This window comes from Esox lucius, chromosome 13 (assembly GCF_011004845.1).
Source record: "Esox lucius isolate fEsoLuc1 chromosome 13, fEsoLuc1.pri, whole genome shotgun sequence".
NCBI lineage: Eukaryota > Metazoa > Chordata > Actinopteri > Esociformes > Esocidae > Esox > Esox lucius.
Genome location: NC_047581.1, coordinates 30,550,231 through 30,570,984, shown reverse-complemented (window position 1 = coordinate 30,570,984; position 20,754 = coordinate 30,550,231). Strand labels below are relative to the sequence as shown.

At 44.3% G+C, this 20,754-nt stretch overlaps 1 protein-coding gene across 1 annotated transcript in view; it reads left to right on the top strand.

Annotated features, from left to right (window-relative positions):
- The window catches only part of LOC105014530 (protein unc-13 homolog B), a 160,375-nt gene that overhangs the window by 105,331 nt on the left and 34,290 nt on the right, over positions 1–20,754 (top strand). The window contains exons 13-22 of the mRNA XM_034296332.1: positions 1,776–1,825; positions 1,966–2,041; positions 7,064–7,132; positions 7,613–7,832; positions 8,414–8,641; positions 13,161–13,302; positions 13,545–13,714; positions 15,510–15,625; positions 15,935–16,098; positions 17,464–17,614. Coding sequence (XP_034152223.1) covers positions 1,776–1,825; positions 1,966–2,041; positions 7,064–7,132; positions 7,613–7,832; positions 8,414–8,641; positions 13,161–13,302; positions 13,545–13,714; positions 15,510–15,625; positions 15,935–16,098; positions 17,464–17,614 — 1,386 coding nt within the window. The remainder of the gene's footprint in view (positions 1–1,775; positions 1,826–1,965; positions 2,042–7,063; positions 7,133–7,612; positions 7,833–8,413; positions 8,642–13,160; positions 13,303–13,544; positions 13,715–15,509; positions 15,626–15,934; positions 16,099–17,463; positions 17,615–20,754) is intronic.

Sequence of the window (20,754 nt, the reverse complement as noted above, 5' to 3'; positions counted from 1 at the left end):
CTATATGTATTTGCTGAATTTGTAGTAATACACCCAATTTATAGCAATGCATCACCTACCACAGGCACCCATTCTGTCAGAGTTGTGGCAGTTACAGCCATTTACAGGATTAGAAACATTAATTATCTCCTCTGAAAGCCCAGCTGACATTAATAGGAGGAAGAAGGGAAATATTAGGACTCATTTTCATGATGAATTATACATGTTAATGAATCATTCATGACCTCAGTCCACATCAGTCCCAGTGAGACCCAGGGCGTCTTGGAGTGGTAAACCAGGAGTAGCTGTCTGTAGACGGAAACTAACGAGTGAAGTCGTTGGGAGGCGCTTCTGCAGCAAAACGAAAGTCGGACGTTGTCGTGTTTTTTTCTTTTGTAATGTTGAATTAAGCACGTCCCAATTCCCTATATTATACATGAAACTGTGTGATATGTTGGTGAATATCATCTGTTAGTCAAATCTCACTTACAGATTATCCCCGGGGTCTCACGGGAGGAGGTGCGGTTGGCTGATTGTATTTGATTTACTATTAAACCCCAGATATATACAACTTTTGCAACACGCTGCAAAACTTGAAGTCTAGAAATTATGTTACTATAACTAAGTCTTAAACATCTGATTTTCTTGCAATTACCTGCAACATCACCATCCCTGGATTATTTATGAATTCCACATGTCCTTGGTATAGATTCACATCCTTGGTATAGATTCTACATCTTCTTGGTATAGATTCAAAAAAAATTGCTATAGATTCCACGTGTCCTGGATATAGATTCTACATCTCCTTGGTATAGATTCCTTGTGTCCTTGGTGTAGATTCTACATCTCCTTGTTATTGATTCTACATAATGAATTATTTTGGAAAATTCCCTGTAGTTGACAACTTTGTCTTTCTTTGTCTCTGTCTTTCTCTTCTATCTCTTTTTTTCTCTCCTCTAACTCTCTTTCAGATGGAAGTCGAGATGAAGATCAGGTCTCTTTTTGCTGTTTAAAAGTATTCCCTCATGTATTTACATGCATGTCTCTGATAACTTGTCTGAGTTATTAGCTTGTTTGTCAGCTATCAACCTTTCAATCTAAAGTTACACCCCTACTATTGCTTCCTTTAGTTCAATTCCTGGTGTCGATTTGATCCTCAATAATGAGATGTTAACAATTTGTTATTGGACTGTTGAGGTTTGCTACTGCAAGCAGTTTGTGCTTATAGGATCCGTGCCACGATTTTGGCGTTCTTAAACAGGAACCATGGTCAGGTACTGCTAGGTTTCACTAACAGTAGTGGCCTTTAACGTGTGTTAAAGGAGCAGAGGCATCGGTTAAAAGCCTTGTAAGTGTTGTAAAAGAGTCAGCTCATCATAAAAGGTCACAGAGAGGATTGCGTGTGGGTCACTGTAGGCCGACAGACGCAGATTCTTACTTTCAGATAGTTTTCAGCAGGACAGCTGTTTTGTTTTGTGTCTATATATTGGCCACTAGATTCAGTCATGGGCCAATGTTTGGTAGAGTGGATGGTTTTAAATTGTGGTATTCTGTCATTGGTACTTCAGTTTGTTTGTTTAGCGACGGCAATCCCCTTCAGCACGCTTCACTGGAACTCAACCAACCCAGCCCAACCTTCCTGTACCTCTCTTTTTCTCTGTCGCAAATTTCCTCTCTCAATCTCTCTCTCTCTTTGATTCTTCCATGACATTATATGTATTTGTGTCATTATCATTTCTTCAATGAGACGTGGCAATGTCTATGGCTAAGTGTCTAATCATTGACCTCTGTGATAGGGGAGAGACGGAGATGGGGACCCCAGCAAGCACCCGTGGGCCAAGTCGGGGTCAGTGACTGTGTGTGTGTGTGTGTGTGTGTGTATGTGTGTGTGTGTGTGACAGTCTGTCTGTCAAACACCTAATGATGATCTCTAAAAGATACATCCATTGTTTTATATTGGTTTGCTTCTTCCTCTACTGTGTCTAGTGTTGCCACACCTTTTGGGATCGACAGCATGCCTGACCTTCGCAAGAAACGGCCCATCCCCCTGGTCAGCGAACTGGTGAGTTCTTCTGACCCCTCAGCCCTGACCTCTGACCTCTTCCTGGCTCTTTTTTGTTTCTCATTGATGAAGAGCTTTTTTCTAGCTTTGCACAACTTCAGCCCTGTCCTCACCGTGCACTTCACCCCAGCTGCTGTTTGCAATTCTTTCTGTAGGTGACATTCAAATTAGTTGACGTCATCTCGGTCAGTGCACCGTCGTTTTCACCCTCAGCCAGTCTATAGCTTTGTTGTTCCTAATGTCTGTTGCTTGACCTTGTTCTTGTACCCCCTCTGCCAGTAAACCCAGAATTTTACCCTTCTTTTCCTCACTCAAAGCTTTTCTTTTCAACTCTTTTGTCATGCTGAATACTTTAAAATAAATTCTAATTACCTTTGAGGTACTACTTGCAGTGTTTTTGCCATCCAGCTGGTCCTATTGCAAGAGGATAGTAATGACCACAGCAGTGGTTTTTATACTTTTATCACCTAACCAGTTCTCATTAAGTAGAATGAGGTGTGCCTGTGTTGCAATTTAACCGATTTAAGAAAAATTAGGAGTGGTGTCTTAATTCTGTCCGGTGCTGTGTGTATGTATATATATATATATATATATATATATATATATATATATATATATATATATATATATATATATATATATATACACAGACACACACACATTATGTATATATATATATATGCAGCAATTTTGTCACTTTTGTGAGATACTGCGTGTGTATATATATAATGAAACAAGATGTAGGAAGGTAAGTAACATCAGGGTGCTGGTGCACTGAAGAGTGGGCTGTCAGTCGACTTGAAAGGCCACAGTTAGTCGTTAGGAAATATCCTTGTGTGTTTGTTAAGGTGTTCATTTTTGCATCAATTAAAGCAGAAGAAAGAGGAAATGGTAGAAGGGTGTATTCTGGGAAAGGCTGATTGATCTGTGCACTCTGGTAAATTGGAATTGATATCTGGGCCAATGGATGAATAACCTAGAGCTCATCAATGTCCAACTTCTGTGTAAATAAGTTCACTGTAGACACCAAGCTGTTACAGACATGTGGACGTTAAAAAACAGACCATTACATACACTGTACCATTAAACAACAGACTGTTACAAACACTGTACCATTAAACAACAGACTGTTACAAACACTTTACTGTTAAACAACAGACTGTTACATACACTGTACCATTAAACAACAGACTGTTACAAACACTGTACCATTAAACAACAGACTGTTACATACACTGTACCATTAAACAACAGACTGTTACATACACTGTACCATTAAACAACAGACTGTTACATACACTGTACCATTAAACAACAGACTGTTACATACACTGTACCATTAAACAACAGACTGTTACATACACTGTACCATTAAACAACAGACTGTTACAAACACTGTACCATTAAACAACAGACTGTTACAGACACTGTACCATTAAACAACAGACTGTTACAAACACTGTACCATTAAACAACAGACTGTTACATACACTGTACCATTAAACAACAGACTGTTACAAACACTTTACTGTTAAACAACAGACTGTTACAGACACCTTATTGTTAAACAACAGGCTGTTACAGACACCTCAGAGTTAAACAGCAGACCGTGACAGACACCACACCGTTAAACAACAGACTGTTACAGACACCTTTTTGTTAAACAACAGTCTGTTATATACACTTTGTTGTTAAACAACAGTCTGTTACATACACTTTACTGTTAAACAACTGTCTGTTACAGACACTTTTTTGTTGAAAATATGTGTTACATACACTTTATTGTTAAACAACCAACTGTTACAGACACCTCAACATTAAACAACAGACCGTTACAGATACTTTACCGTTAAACAACAGGCTTTTACAAACACCTTATTTTTAAACCACAGACTATTACAGACACTGTACCATTAAACAACAGACTGTTACAGACAAGTTATTGTTAAACAAAAGGCTGTTACAGACACCTCAAAGTTAAACAGCAGACCGTGACTGACACCACACCTATAAACAACTGACTGTTACAGACACCTTACCGTTGAACAACAGACGGTTCCAGACTCCTTACCATTAAAAAGTTAGCGGAGTGAGCGATATACTTGTGATATGGGTTTGATTTAAATAAGAAGGATTAGAAGGAATATTTTACCTGAAATTCTTATTGTTATTTTAGTTTGAGTTTACTAGTAACCTTGTCCTTGATCTTATAGTACCAAAGGCAGACTGACTATTACAGACATCTTCGAAAACAAAGTATATAAATAAGATATCCCTAAAGTCAAATGAAATGAAAACCCTCTTGTGTACAGCAGTGCTCCTTCTTTAAAGTACTGGTTAGGGCACCTTTTCACGTTCCAGAAATCTGAGGAATAACTGAATCAAGGTTGAGTTTGTGCCTCAAAGTGTGCTGTGTATACATGTCTCTAAAGATACTCGAAAGAAAATACGATTCAAGTCCCTCAGAGCAGAGCAAAGTATGTATTTGTGTTCAAAGTGTGTTGACTGCTTGATGTTGTAGAGGTGAAAGGATGGTTATGTCTCTCTCATAGGAACACCTGTCCTCTCTGTCACTCTCTAACCTGTACTTTCTTTCTCTTTCTCTGCCTGTCGTGTCTGTCTCCACACAGGCAATGGTAAGTGTCAGTATTCCCTTCTTCCTGGTTTTATTCCACTGTGTCTTTCTTACTTCCTGGTTTTACATCTCTGAGATTCCACTTTCTGGTTTTTCACATCTCCTGCAAGGTTAGTCTTGTTGAGCATTTCTAAAGTATGTATACAGTGCTTTCAGAAAAATATTTAGACACTTTTACCTAATTGATTAGTGATTATTATACACAGTAACCCGTAATGACAAACAAAAACTATTTATCAACAATTTCATATTAAATTATTTAAGTATATAAGTATTCTGACCCTTTTGCCATGAAACTCCAAATGGAGTTCAGATGTGTCCTGTTTACTTCAGTTATCCTTGAGGTGTCTTTAGAACCTGATTGCAGCCCACCTTTACCAAACTAAGTAACCAGAAAAGAAGGGCCTTGATCAGCTAGGTGCCCGTAGAACCACAGGGCCACACTAACAGAGCTTCAGAGTTCCTCTGCTGCGTTGGGAGAACCAACGAGCTACAGCAGAACATAGCAAACGCCATTGCATTAAATGAGTATATACTTCAATGTACTGACACGGGCTGTACCTTCAAATCGGGAGTGTTAAAAGCAATTCGCTTTAACTAGTTTTTTTATTCAGTTTATTAGCGTTATGTAGGCTCCGGTTTCTATTATGAATTGAGATTATCTACGCTGTTCACACCGTGTTTGAGTATCACAAATCATAAGCGCAATTGCAATATCTGGCAAAAATAATCTACATTTAATATGTTATCCTAATCGTGCAGCCCTTGTCAAAATGGGCCCCCAGTGTCAGACATAATTTGTGGACCGTGATTTACTCTTTACAGTTTCACTTCCCCAAACAGTGATGCCACAAAGAGGCTACGCTTAGTCATTCTCATGTGGCAAAAATATGTGAAAAATACAATATGTGTTAAATGCATGCAAATTGGTTTTCTTATTCTGTATATTATATTCAATATGTTTAACTTGTACTGTGTTTACAAATGTATGTCACAATGTGTTTAACATAAACTTTCTGGAGAATTTACCAATGTATGTCACACATAGTCTATACAAAATGTATTTAAACTTCATTATTTTGTCATATCTTAACATGCACCCATAAATATATCTTCATAGACAAATTGTGGGATTGCAAAGTGGCGTCTTTGTTGGTTTGTCCTGTTTTTCTCCTCAGTGTTGTAGCCATAGATTAGAATGTCTGACAGGCAATTCAGACACACATGACAGATAGACATGTAGAAAGACAGGCAGGCATGCAGGCAGACAGACAGACAGATAGACAGGCATACAGACAGACAGTATAACTTTCAGACTGACTGGAAGACAGAAAGGCAGAATGTGTATTAGAGAGAGAGAGAGAGAGAATTAGTTTCAGATCGACAGAGAGAAAGACAGGCCAGATAACAGTCAGTCAGACAGAGAGACACAGAATGAGTTTCAGATAGACAGAGAGCGACAGGCCAGATAACAGTCAGTCAGACAAGCTCAGCATGTTGGTTAGATTTTCAGTCAGGTCACTGTGGAGGAGAGAGAACCAGACAGACAAATCAGAGCATCTGAGTGCTGAGGACTGCTGACATGATGATGATATGCAGACAACATAACAGTCTAAATCACAAAGGAAAAATCACAACCTGACATGATGATGATATTCAGACAACATAACAGTCTAAATCACAAAGGAAAAAATCACAACCTGACATGATGATAGAACTCAATAGCATGCGGATGGTCTGTGCTCTACCAAACAAACAACTTGTTCCAAGTTAAAGTTTTTGGTTTTTTTACATTAAACCCCTATGACTTCCCCTGTAAGTTCTTCTAAAACACTTTAATGTTTTCAGAGTAGAACCCTTTAGGATGTATTGCTTACAGTGTTCCTCCACCTACTTCATTTAATGCTAACTGAGAACAGGCCAATGTGTACACACTGTCCGACAGTCATCATCATGCTGCTACAATTGGGTTTCCTGTTTGACACTGTTTCTGTAAACCCTATACCCCACACATTTATCCCACATCTTTACTCCAAACCTTTACCCTACATCTTTACGCCGCAACTTTACCTCGCACATTTACCACCAACTTTTACCCCCCCACCTTTACCCCCCACCTTGACCCCTTACCTTTACCCCACACCTTGACCCCTTACCTTTACCCCACACCTTTATCCCCCACACCTTTAGCCCCCACACCTTTATCCCCAACACCTTTATCTCCCACACCTTTAGCCCCCACACCTTTAGCCCCCACAACTTTACTCTGCAAATTTACCCCACACCTTTAGCCCACACCTTTACCCCACACTCACAGGGATGTGTCACATCTCAGTGTCCTAACCCACAGGTGTGTTGGCTAATTATGAAATATCTCTCTCTCTCAGTCCATGTTGCAGGCCAGGAAGTCTGGACTCTCTATGGCAACGAAAACTTCCCTTAAGGACCAGGAGCTGGTGAGAAGCCACAGCCACACACACACACACACACAGACACACACACAGTTGACTCATGATTGTCAACATAACCTTTTCTTGGCCGTCCCCTGGGAGGCGCTGTCCTGTGTAAGGGGCGGGGTTATAAATAGCCGTCTCCCGGTCCTTTTCCTCGGTATCTCTTCTCGGGTGCTCCGTGGCGCAGTGCTTCTCCTTCATCACTGTCACATCTGTGAGAATATTCCCCTCCTGTCCTCCTATTCTATCCTCTCCTCTTGTCTCCTCATTGTTGACGGTGACTCATGTCTTTTGTAATATTCCAGTGTTTACCTCATCCAACCACAGTGTTGGGTCTCCCTGGGCGATTACACCTCGGCATACACCGATTCACCGCCCACTAATCCCTGTAGCCACCTGACAAAAAAACTCACACGTCTTCTTCTTCCTCTTCATCATCTTATCTTTCCCTCCTTTCTGTCTCTGTCCACGTCTCCATCACAGAAGAACCATGTGTACAGGAAGACCCTCCAGGCTCTGATCTACCCCATCTCCTGCACCACTCCCCACGCCTTCGAGGTGTGGACCGCCACCACGCCCACCTACTGCTACGAGTGCGAGGGCCTGTTGTGGGGCATCGCCCGGCAGGGCATGAGGTGTGCCGAGTGTGGGGTCAAGGTTCACGAAAAGTGCCAGGAGCTGCTCAACGCCGACTGTCTGCAGAGTAAGTTAGAGGGGCAAAGGGGGAGGTTTGGGGGTGGATGGGAGGAAAAATGTCAGGACGAGAGTTTTGTTATTCAGTCTTTTTCCTTGTATAACTCTCTTCCCCCTACCTCCTTCTCCTTACCTCTCCCTACCTCTCCCTACCTCCCTCTCCCTACCTCCTTCTCCCTACCTCTCCCTACCTCCCTCTCCCTACCTTTCCCTACCTCCCTACCTCCTTCTCCCTACCTCTCCCTACCTCTCCCTACCTCCCTCTCCCTACCTCTCCCTACCTCCCTCTCCCTACCTCTCCCTACCTCCCTACCTCCTTCTCCCTACCTCTCCCTACCTCCCTCTCCCTACCTCTCCCTACCTCCCTCTCCCTACCTCCCTCTCCCTACCTCTCCCTACCTCCCTACCTCCTTCTCCCTACCTCTCTCTACTTCTCCCTACCTCCCTCTCCCTACCTCTCCCTACCTCCTTCTCCCTACCTCCCTCTCCCTACCTCTCCCTACCTCCTTCTCCCTACCTCTCCCTACCTCTCTCTCCCTACCTCCTTCTCCCTACCTCCCTCTCCCTAATGTCCTCCTTCACTGTGTCCAGGGGCAGCTGAGAAGAGTTCTAAGACAGGATCGGAGGACCGGACACAGCACATCATCACCGCTATGAAGGACCGGATGAAGATCAGGGAGAGGAACAAGCCAGAGATCTTCGAGGAGATTAGGGCTGTGTTTGGGGTTTCCAAGCTGCTCCACGCCCAGCAGATGAAGACCGTCAAACAGAGCGTGTTGGATGGAACCTCCAAGTGGTCCGCCAAGATTTCCATTACCGGTATGCCTTTGAACGACAAAGCAATTAAACACTTGATCGATTGACTGGTAACTGAAGACCCAAAACGAAACAGGTTCAGAAGGGACGTCATACTGTTGGTTAAATGTCCCAGTAGAAGGTCCAGATAGGACACTAGACCTAATGAGGACTCAGAGTCCGGGAGCTCAAGACCCGGTTTATCCTAACAGCGCACACGTGTGCGTTACTCTCTCTGTCGGTGCGCCCCCCCACACACACACACACACACCCCCAGCACCACCTGCAGCCCCGCTGGGCCCTGGGGTTACCACGGAAACGCCTCGCGTCACACCGGCATGACAGCAGCGTTTCCTTGGTAACGATAATCGCACTTTACCGGTACGATTGCTGGTGTCAAAGTGACCAGCTCTCACCTTATGTAAATGTCCCGCCGGGTGTCAGTGCGACCCATTTCTATCCATTCAAAGCAGCATAATGACAGCACATCTCACCACTGCCATAACAACAAACAAGTATTTAACAGTTTATTACAGCAACTATTCGCCATATAGGAATCGCATGGCTTGAATGTAAGGGCTGGATAGGTTTAGTGTCATTCAATTTGTCACAGTGATATTGCCACATGACTGGAATGGCCTGCTTAGGTAAAGCCAACTGAGGCAGGAAACAAATTCAATGCTAAATCAAAGCTGTGATAGGATTTTACGATTTTTATATGATCCCCATTAGCTACGGCTTAAAGCAGCAGCTACTCTTCCTAGGACATTACAGAGTAATAATATGCATGAGCGATACAAAGCAATAACAATCTACATTTTAAATGAGAGTATAACAAAAATAATATAGACTATACAGCTGCCCTGTACATTGAACTCTGCCCTTCAATTAAACCTTGAAGAAACTGTGTTGATTACGAGTGGCAACAGGAGGACACCGTGGGCAACGAAGCCGAGTCGATGTCTCCCTAGCTCTCCGTGAGCAGGCCCGAAAATCCTGATGTCATATGTACGGTGACGAAATTAACTTCAAGACAGTGAGTCACACTATCAAAGTACAATAAAAGCAACCTTGCAATCCATCCTGCTGTTTCTCAACTTTTTGGGACAGGGGACCCATTTTGTGATACTGTAGTAAGCGCGGACCAGGGATCTCCATTACAGCCAGAAACCACTCTGGTGCGATAAAAAAATATTTTTTATTGGAATAATTTTATGTTGACTTGGTCTGTGAGCGACTGAAGGAACCAAGCCTTGGGCCATCCAGACAAACATTTAAAGGCCCACAAACAGTGGGGAGAACAAGTATTTGATACACTGCCGATTTTGCAGGTTTTCCTACTTACAAAGGATGTAGAGGCCTGTCATTTTATCATAGGTACACTTCAACTGTGAGAGACAGAACCAAAAAAAAAATCAAGAAAATCACATTTTATGATTTAGTTAATTTGCTTTTTATTGCATGACATAGACTCACCTAAAGGATTATTAGGAACACCTGTTCAATTTCTCATTAATGCAATTATCTAATCAACCAATCACATGGCAGTTGCTTCAATGCATTTAGGGGTGTGGTCCTGGTCAAGACAATCTCCTGAACTCCAAACTGAATGTCAGAATGGGAAAGAAAGGTGATTTAAGCAATTTTGAGCGTGGCATAGTTGTTGGTGCCAGACGGGCCGGTCTGAGTATTTCATAATCTGCTCAGTTACTGGGATTTTCAAGCACAACCATTTCTAGGGTTGACAAAGAATGGTGTGAAAAGGGAAAAACATTGAGTATGAGGCAGTCCTGTGGGCGACAATGCCTTGTTGATGCTAGAGGTCAGAGGAGAATGGGCCGATTGATTCAAGCTGATAGAAGAGCAACTTTAACTGAAATAACCACTCGTTACAACCGAGGTATGCAGCAAAGCATTTGTGAAGCCACAACACGCACAACCTTGAGGCGGATGGGTTACAACAGCATAAGACCCCACCGGGTACCACTCATCTCCACTACAAAAAGGAAAAAGAGGCTACAATTTGCACGAGCTCACCAAAATTGGACAGTTGAAGACTGGAAGAATGTTGCCTGGTCCGATGAGTCTCGATTTCTGTTGAGACATTCAGATGGTAGAGTCAGAATTTGGCATAAACAGAATGAGAATGTGGATCCATCATGCCTTGTAACCACTGTGCAGGCTGCTGGTGGTGGTGGTGTAATGGTGTGGGGGATGTTTTCTTGACACACTTTAGGCCCCTTAGTGCCAATTGGGCATGGTTCAAATGCCACAGCCTACCTGAGCATTGTTTCTGACCATGTCCATCCCTTTATGACCACCTTGTACCCATCCTCTGATGGCTACTTCCAGCAGGATAATGCACCATGTCACAAAGCTTGAATCATTTCAAATTGGTTTCTTGAACATGACAATGAGTTCACTGTACTGAAATGGCCCCCACAGTCACCAGATCTCAACCCAATAGAGCATCTTTGGGATGTGGTGGAACGGGAGCTTTGTGCCCTGGATGTGCATCCCACAAATCTCCATCAATTGCAAGATGCTATCCTATCAATATGGGCCAACATTTCTGAAGAATGCTTTCAGCACCTTGTTGAATCAATGCCACATAGAATTAAGGCAGTTCTGAAGGCGAATGGGGGTCAAACACAGTATTGGTATGGTGTTCCTAATAATCCTTTAGGTGAGTGTAAGTATTTGATCACCTACCAACCAGTAAGAATTCCGGCTCTCACAGACCTGTTAGTTTTTCTTTAAGAAGCCACTCATTAACTGTATTAAGTGCACCTGTTTGAACTTATTACCTGTATAAATGACACTTGTCCACACACTGAATCAAACAGACTCCAACCTCTCCACAATGGCCAAGACCAGAGAGCTGTGTAAGGACATAGGGATAAAATTGTAGACCTCCACAAGGCTGGGATGGGCTACAAGACAATAGGCAAGCAGCTTGGTGAGAAGGCAACAACCGTTGGCTCAATTATTAGAAAATGGAAGAAGTTCAAGATGAAGGTCAATCTCCCTCGGTCTGGGGCTCCATGCAAGATCTCACCTCGTGGGGCATGAATGATCATGAGGAAGGTGAGGGATCAGCCTAGAACTACATGGCAGGACCTGGTCAATGACCTGAAGAGAGCTGGGACCACTGTCTCAAAGAAAACCATTAGTAACGCACTACGTCGTCATGGATTAAAATCCTGCAGCACGCAAGGTCCCCATGCTCAAGCCAGCACATGTCCAGGCCCGTCTGAGGTTTGCCAATGACCATCTGGAGTAGGAATGGGAGAAGGTCATGTGGTCTGATGCGACAAAAATAGAGCTTTTTTGTCTAAACTCCACTCGCCGTGTTTGGAGGAAGAAGAAGGATGAGTACAACCCCAAGAACACCATCCCAACCGTGAAGCATGGAGGTGGAAACGTAATTCTTTGGGGATGCTTTTCTGCAAAGGGGACAGGACGACTGCACCGTATGGATGGGGCTATGTATCGCGAGATCTTGGCCAACAACCTCCTTCCCTCAGTAAGAGCATTGAAGATGGGTCGTGGCTGTGTCTTCCAGCATGACAACGACCCAAAACACACAGCCAAGGCAACTAAGGAGTGGCTCCGTAAGAAGCATCTCAAGGTCATGGAGTGGCCTAGCCAATAGAAAATCTTTGGAGGGAGCTGAAAGTCCGTATTGCCCAGCGACAGCCCCGAAACCTGAAGGATCTGGAGAAGGTCTGTATGGAGGAGTGGGCCAAAATCCCTGCTGCAGTGTGTGCACACCCGGTCAAAAACTACAGGAAACATATGATCTCTGTAATTGTAAACAGGTTTCTGTACCAAATATTAAGTTCTGCTTTTCTGATGTATCAAATACTTATGTCACGCAATAAAATGCAAATTAATTACTTAAAAATCATACAATGTGATTTTCTGGATTTTTGTTTTAGATTCCGTCACTCACAGTTGAAGAGTACCTATGATAAAAATGACAGACTTCTACATGCTTTGTAAGCACAGGCTTGGGCCCGTGTGCAATAGGTTGCAGATTTTTATCTCTGCACTGCAAAGTGAAAAATTATTCTGTTCTCTCCCCGCGTAAGATAGTTAACCCTAACCTTTCCCATGTGGTTGCTGTGAATAAGCTGGCGTTGTTGGCCTGTTTGCCTGAGGAACAACGTGGCGAAAGGCTCTGTTCGGTACCTTCCAAGCAGGTCAATTTACCGGAGTCCCTGTTGCATATGGAGTCCTCTAAAGATATGTCAGATTCGGTGAGGTCGTTCCGGTCCCGTCTCTACCAGTTAAATTCCACGTCAACTTGCATGGCCTTGAGACGGACAATACCTGTTCACTAGTCTGTTTACGGCAGTGCTGAGCATCATTTCATTACAGATCGATCCCATTTTTCAGACATCTAAATGTATATACCCAGACCAAGACAAAAGATATGTTATTATTGTAACTATTGTATGAGCATTATTACTCTATTTTTACATCCCTTTTCATTCCATTATACTCTTCTGAAACCACCTTGTGTGTGTGTGTGTGTTAGTTATCAGTGCCCAGGGTCTCCAGGCCAAAGACAGGACCGGCTCCAGTGATCCCTATGTTACCATCCAGGTGGGCAAGACCAAGAAGAGGACCAAGACCATCTACGGAAACCTCAACCCTGTCTGGGAGGAGAAGTTCCACTTGTAAGGCTTCTGTCTGACCCTGATCTCTAAACAATGACCCGAAACCGTGGTCTCTAACCCTGCAACATTTTCAGTTAAATATAAAAGTTCAAATGACGTACAACTCGGCAAACACCGCCTCTCTGACCCGGAACCGTGACATCTTACTCTGTCTGAGAAAAGGGAGCTGTCGTCTGTCACTGTGTGCTTAACAAAGGTTCAGCTGCCACTGTCCCCTTCCCTGTTCCCTCCATGCTCCTCAGTGAGAGCCACAACACGTCGGACCGGATCAAGCTGCGCGTCTGGGACGAGGACGACGACATTAAGTCCCGGGTGAAGCAGCGTCTGAAGAGGGAGTCGGACGACTTCCTGGGTCAGAGCATCATCGAGGTCCGCACGCTCAGCGGAGAGATGGACGTCTGGTACAACCTGGGTAGGGCTCTAACACAGCGCCACCGGGCGCACGCGCGCACCTGTGTGTGTGTGTGTGTGTGTTTGAATGAATGTGTGTGTGTGTGTCCCTCATTGGTATTCAAAGAGCACACCTCAAACGATTATCTCAGTATGACACCAATGGTTGCTGGATGCCATTAGAGGCAGCAGGATAAAATCCCTGTCTTTATTATAGCACTCTGTCTAACCACTCCAACCAGGTCAGTCTTCTCAACCACATCATGTAGAGAATGTCTGCGAGGCCCGCGGCCGCTTAGGGCTCTTTGATGCTTTCTGTTGCTCAGACAATGTAACCTTTCATTGGCATTAGGGATAATAGTTTTTTTTGAGGGGGAGTCCTTGTCTGTTCTGTGGTGGATAAAAGTAATGAGTTTCACTGTGTTTAGTTCAACTGCATGTGTGATGATGGAATACAAAGCGAGGGTCCAGGTGTCTATCCTTCTCTTTTTCTGTCTCCCTGACTGGCTCTTGGGGGAAAATGGAGGGAGGGAGCTGGTAACGAACGTTTGAGAGATTGTCGATGGGCTCCAAACCAATCATAGAACTAATTTAGGGGTCTGTCAGGCATTGATTTATTTGAATGTGCATGTCAATTTGCCTCTCCTCTGTGTACCTGTGTTTTATCTGGATCCACAAGTGTAGCCTCTAAGACCAGGCCTTGTTTAGCACAGGAGTGGAAAGACAGTGTAAATCAGTGACCCTTCGCGACACGTCCACCCAATCAGATTCCTTGTTTTGACAAAAGGGGCTTGCTAGGTTATTGCTTTAATTGCAACACTTTGCATAAGCATGGCCGGGAAATCAATAATTAAAGCCCTATCAAAAAATGTGTTAATTCGTAGCGCTAGCTATTGCAGCTGGAATCACAATAGAGCTGCTTTATTATGTTTAGATCTACAATGATGTGTGATGAGGTTTGTGAAAAAGGACGTGTAATCGGTGAATGCTGCTTTACCAGGCCCTGCGTTGGCGTGTGGCGTAGAGCTTTCTTCAAGTTAAACGTCCAACCGAAGTGGTGGTGATGGACACGATCTCTCCGTTGAGACCAGTTTCTGGACCTCCAAGGTGGTGTTACAGGATGTGGGGGGATGTCCTTGCGAAGGGCAGCGTAAATGTAATCATTTGTCACAGTTGTTTTGTATAAATGAGAGAATGCTGGCCAATATGCACCATCCAGGACGACTCCCAGCCATGCACGAGTGGTGGAATCAAGGTTTAAACTCGACACTTCAATTTATTGCCTATTGAGATCTCAATATATATCAGTTTTTCTGTCCTTCTGTTTCTGACTGTCTGTATGTCTGTATCTGACAGTGTCTTTCCATCTGTCTCTGACCGTCTGTATGTCTGTATCTAACAGTGTCTGTCCATCTGTCTCTGACCGTCTGTATGTCTGTATCTGACAGTGTCTGTCCATCTGTCTCTGACCGTCTGTATGTCTGTATCTGACAGTGTCTGTCCATCTGTCTCTGACCGTCTGTATGTCTGTATCTGACAGTGTCTGTCCATCTGTCTCTGACCGTCTGTATGTCTGTATCTGACAGTGTCTGTCCATCTGTCTCTGACCGTCTGTATGTCTGTATCTGACAGTGTCTGTCCATCTGTCTCTGACCGTCTGTATGTCTGTATCTGACAGTGTCTGTCCATCTGTCTCTGACCGTCTGTATGTCTGTATCTGACAGTTTCTGTCCATCTGTCTCTGACCGTCTGTATGTCTGTATCTGACAGTGTCTGTCCATCTGTCTCTGACCGTCTGTATGTCTGTCTCCCACCAGAGAAAAGGACAGATAAGTCTGCCGTCTCAGGGGCCATCAGGCTACAGATCAGTGTGGAGATTGAAGGGGAGGAGCGAGTAGCTCCGTACCACGCCCAGTACACCAGTCTGCATGAGGTAAGACAGGTCTACACACAGACGGGTCTACACACAGACGGGTCTACACACAAAAAGGTTTTACGCACAGTCCAAACTGAATTTACAAAAGAAAGGAACACCAAAAAATTATTCTCCCTCTTTTTCGTTCTCCTCTTTCTCTTCCTCTGTCCATTCTCTCTCTTCATTCTCTCTCTTCATTCTCTCTCCATTCTCTCTCTTCATTCAATTTAATTTCTTTGTTGGCTTGGCTTGGCTGTTGTCGCTGTTGCCAAAAAATAAATGAACAATATGTTATAGCAATAATAATAATCTCCCCCTCTCTCCCAGAACATCTTCCACTACTCGACGGACGTGATTGGTCAGGGCCTCGTCAAGGTGCCTGTTGCTTATGGAGACGATGCGTGGAAGGTCTACTTTGATGAGGTTCAGCAGGACATCGTGGACGAGTTCGCCATGCGCTATGGCATCGAGTCCATTTACCAGGCAATGACGTGAGTCTGACAATATGTGTGTGTGGGTCTTAGCGTGAGTGTGTGTCTTAGCAAGTGTGGGTCTTAGGGTGTGTATGTGTGTAGTGGCCACATGGTTTGTGTGTGTGTAAATGTGTGTGTAGTGGCCACATGGTTTGTGTGTGTGTGTGTAGTGACCACATGGTTTGTGTATGTTTGTGTGTGTTTTTGTGTGTGTAGCTGCCACATGGTTTGTGTGTGTATGTGTGTGTGTGTGTGTGTGTGTGTGTGTGTGTGTAAGATGCAGTTTCTAACTGTATGAATAGTATGGATGGACTGTATGGTTAACCTGTTGGTTAAAATAACTGGCAGTGATCACACATTGTCAACAATTCATGACTAGTTAGTTAGTTAGTTAGTTAGTCAGGTCATGGATAGATAGATATTTTATCCACTGACCCCTGATGTTAGGAGGAGAACTGGAATGTACAGTTGAAGGTGTTCAAACGGGGCCAGCTGGAGTCATGACTGCAGAGAAGAACACGGGGATGCGTGTCGCTCAACAAAAGATGCTGAGAACCATAATTATCCAAACGGCATAGGAACCCCGGTGTTGACTGTCAAATGACTGTCTCCAGTTGGGGTTACGTCATTATCAATCCGCAACGTCACACAGCCGCGTTTGTTACTGACCAGGCCTGCAAGAAGTGCCAAGTTCACTGCTTCTTTGTGTCATCTGTCCTTGGACGCGACCAGCTTGTTGTATGCAGGAGTGCAGGTTATCTGGATCCATCTGCTTCATGTATGCAGGGGTCCAGGTTATCTGGATCCATCTTCTTCATGTACGCAGGGGTCCAGGTTATCTGGATCCATCTGCTTCATGTACGCAGGGGTCCAGGTTATCTGGATCCATCTGCTTCATGTACGCAGGGGTCCAGGTTATCTGGATCCATCTGCGTCATGTACGCAGGGGTCCAGGTTATCTGGATCCATCTGCTTCATGTACGCAGGGGTCCAGGTTATCTGGATCCATCTGCTTCATGTACGCAGGGGTCCAGGTTATCTGGATCCATCTGCTTCATGTACGCAGGGGTCCAGGTTATCTGGATCCATCTGCTTCATGTGTGCAGAGGTCCAGGTTATCTGGATCCATCTGCTTCATGTGTGCAGAGGTCCAGGTTATCTGGATCCATCTGCTTCATTTCTAGGCGCGTGCCGGTGGCCGTCATGACAGGGACAATTATGTTAGTAGAAATAATGTCACAAAATAATGTTACAAGTCACAAAATCCCTACCATCTCATTGGTTCAATTTCACAAATCAAAGAAAGTAACACAAATACTGTAAAATATCTTCATCCATCTGTCTCTCCCTCCATTCCCTTCTCTCTGTTTTTTCTCTCTTCAGACATTTTGCATGTTTGTCCTCAAAGTACATGTTGTCCGGCATTCCTGCGGTGATGAGTACCCTACTGGCCAACATCAACGCCTTCTACGCCCATCCCACAGCCACCACCAGTGTCTCGGCCTGCGACCGCTTCAATGCCTCCAACTTCGGGGTGAGATGCACCGTCACCTACACACACACACACACACAGACAGACACAAACACGTCAACTAGTGCCAGCGCTGCCGGGAGGAAAAACTGGTGTGTGTTGCTCCCATGCAGTATTCTGTTGTTATTTTCTGACACACGGGTTTTGGCCACGGCGTTAGAAACGCTGTCCATTCTGGCCTCAACTTCCAAGGTGTTTTTTATTTTTCATTTATGTGGTCGTGTCCCTTAAGTGTGCTGAGACGAAACATCGTTGTAATCCTCGTCCTCACCGAGTGTCACAGCTGAGCTGCAATGGGGACAGAACTGCCTCGGCTCCTCCCCCTACCCCTCCCCCTACCGTCCTCCAGCCCTCACACTCTGAGACGTGTCTTGAATGCTGTCCTGGTCTCTGCCAAATGAGAGGGCCCATCCTCAGCCAGGGGCCGGCCTAAATGGCCATTGGGACTCCGGCCAAAAGCACTAGTAGTGCCACTGCAACCGAGACGGATGTCCCATTTCGGCTCCCCGCCGGCTCTGTGCGCTGCCAGTCGCAGTCAGATGGAGGTGATTTATGGGCAGCTGGCTGGCGGCTGGCAGCGTGTACTCAGTGTAATGGGCCTGGGGACTCGCTGTGGAGATGGACCTCTATTCCTACATTTCCAGTTTGGAGAGAACCTGCACGTTTCCCTACTGACTGAAGATAGACTACAGCATGTTGTCAGGTTGGTTGTCCAATCAGGGTTAGCTACAGACTGTAGTGGCCAGGTTTTTCCTTGATTTCCCCGTTGAGGAGTGGGTCGCCACATAGGCAGGTAGAGGCATTTAGTTAAACGTATCTGGGGGGCCTAGAAACAGACAAATCTCTCTCAGGCTGGTGGAGACTGGGGAAGTCTAGGAGAGGCTGGTGAAGACTAGTGAAGACTAGGAGAGGCTGGTGAAGGCTAGTGGAGACTAGGAGAGGCTGGTGAAGACTAGTGAAGACTAGGAGAGGCTGGTGAAGGCTAGTGAAGACTAGGAGAGGCTGGTGAAGGCTAGTGGAGCCTAGTGAAGACTAGGAGAGGCTGGTGGGGTTTGGTGAAAATTAGTGGAGGCTGGTGAAAGTTGATATAGCCTAGTGAAGCCTAGTGAAGCCTAGTGTAGGCTGGTGAATATTAGTGAAGGTTAGTGAAGGCTGGCGGAGGGTATTGGATGCTGGTGATGGTTAATGGTGGCTGGTGACAGTTAATGGAGGCTGGTGATGGTTAATGGAGTCTGGTGAAAGCTAATGGAGGCTGGTGAAAGCTAATGGAGGCTGGTGAAGGCTAATGGAGGCTGGTGATGGTTAATGGTGGCTGGTGAAGTCTAATGGAGACTGGTGACGGTTAATGGAGGCTGGTGAAGTCTAATGGAGGCTGGTGAAGTCTAATGGAGGCTGGTGATGACTAATGGAGGCTGGTGAAGGCTAATGGAGGCTGGTGATGGTTAATGGTGGCTGGTGAAGTCTAATGGAGGCTGGTGAAGTCTAATGGAGGCTGGTGAAGTCTAATGGAGTCTGTTGAAGTCTAATGGAGTCTGTTGAAGTCTAATGGAGGCTGGTGAAGGCTAATGGAGGCTGGTGACGGTAAATGGAGGCTGGTGACGGTTAATGGAGGCTGGTGACGGTTAATGGAGAATGGTGACGTTTAATGGTGGCTGGTGAAGGCTAATGGAGGCTGGTGAAGGCTAATGGAGGCTGGTGAAGGTTAATAGTGGCTGGTGACGGTGTTAGTCTGTCTTTCCTGGGTAGGATTCCTTTCTTTCTCAATTTTTCAGCAGACTCTTTCTCTCCCTCTACACCACCTTCTTTCTCTCTCCATTTTCTGTCCCCCTGTACTTCTACCTCTATCTCTCTATTTTTTTCTCTTTTTCTCCCTCTGTTTTCTTTACCTCCGTCTGTCCATCCCTTTCTGTCTGATGAATCTGTCCTTCGATCCTTATCTGTCTGAAGATAGATGGATAATATTGATCCGTTCATCTTTTCTTCGCTCTCATAATTTAGGTTTCTGGATTGGCCCACTGATGGAGGCTGTGTTGTGTTGTGTGCGTGCGCGTGCGTGCGTGCGTGTGTGTGCGCGTGTGTGTGTGTGTGTGTGTGTGTAGGTGGGTGCTGCACTTCTAAGCTTCTTCCATTCTGGCAATAAAAAAAAGAAAAATGTACTGGCTGCAGCCTTGAAACCATTTACCTGTCATTTCTGATCATTGTTTTGTTAAATCATTAATGTTTTTTTTAAAAATACACATTAATTTTCCTACAAAAAGCATGTGGATTAAGCAGAAGCTAGCCTCTTAACACTAGAACCGCCAAATGCCTACGGCGTTTGAGTTTGTAATAAAAATAAAATTTTGAAAAGCTACACCCTCCTTCTTCCATTGCTTTTCCTAAATTGGCGTGTATTACATTGTTCCATTGTCCGAATTCTAAACTGACGAACAGAAAGGATTTAGAGACGATTTACATGTTTTGTTTGCCCTGTTTTCCTACTTAATCCACCAATAGCCCACGCCACTTAGCATTGGTACCCAAATGGTACCCAGGCGCTAATCACCCCTCACTGAATGCATGACGTCAGTGGATGAATGTGCGACGCTCCCAGGTGAATGAAAAGTTAATTAGGCTATTACTGAAACATAATACAAATGATATAGGCTACTTACCAAGTGTAACTGTTTTCAATAGCTTATTGTGTAGGGTAATTCATAAAATGTAAATTGAAAATTAAAATCTACATTATTTTAGGAGGGAAAGAGAAACTAAATTGCCCACACATCCTATCGTCTCTTTAAATTTTCTCTGCTTATTTTACTGAAGATTCATATTTTGTATGAGGCTAAAAAATTATTCACAAAACTAAATTCCAACGATATCTTGTTTCTATCTTTTTTTAAGAAAAACTCCTCCCGGTTTTTCGATAACATATTCATGTCACCTGTAGAAAGCTCTTATATGCCAATAATCTAGGCGACTAGAGCTATGCTTTGGCGTTGAAATCATCTGGATAGCCCCACTTCATCCCGCGGGAGAGACCTGCAAAGACGGGCCGTTCACAGCCTATTCATTTCGGGACCTCTTCTTTTTCTATGTATTCTTTTTTAGTCGTTTTTTTTGTATGATGAGACATTCAATACAAACACATTCTTGTATTT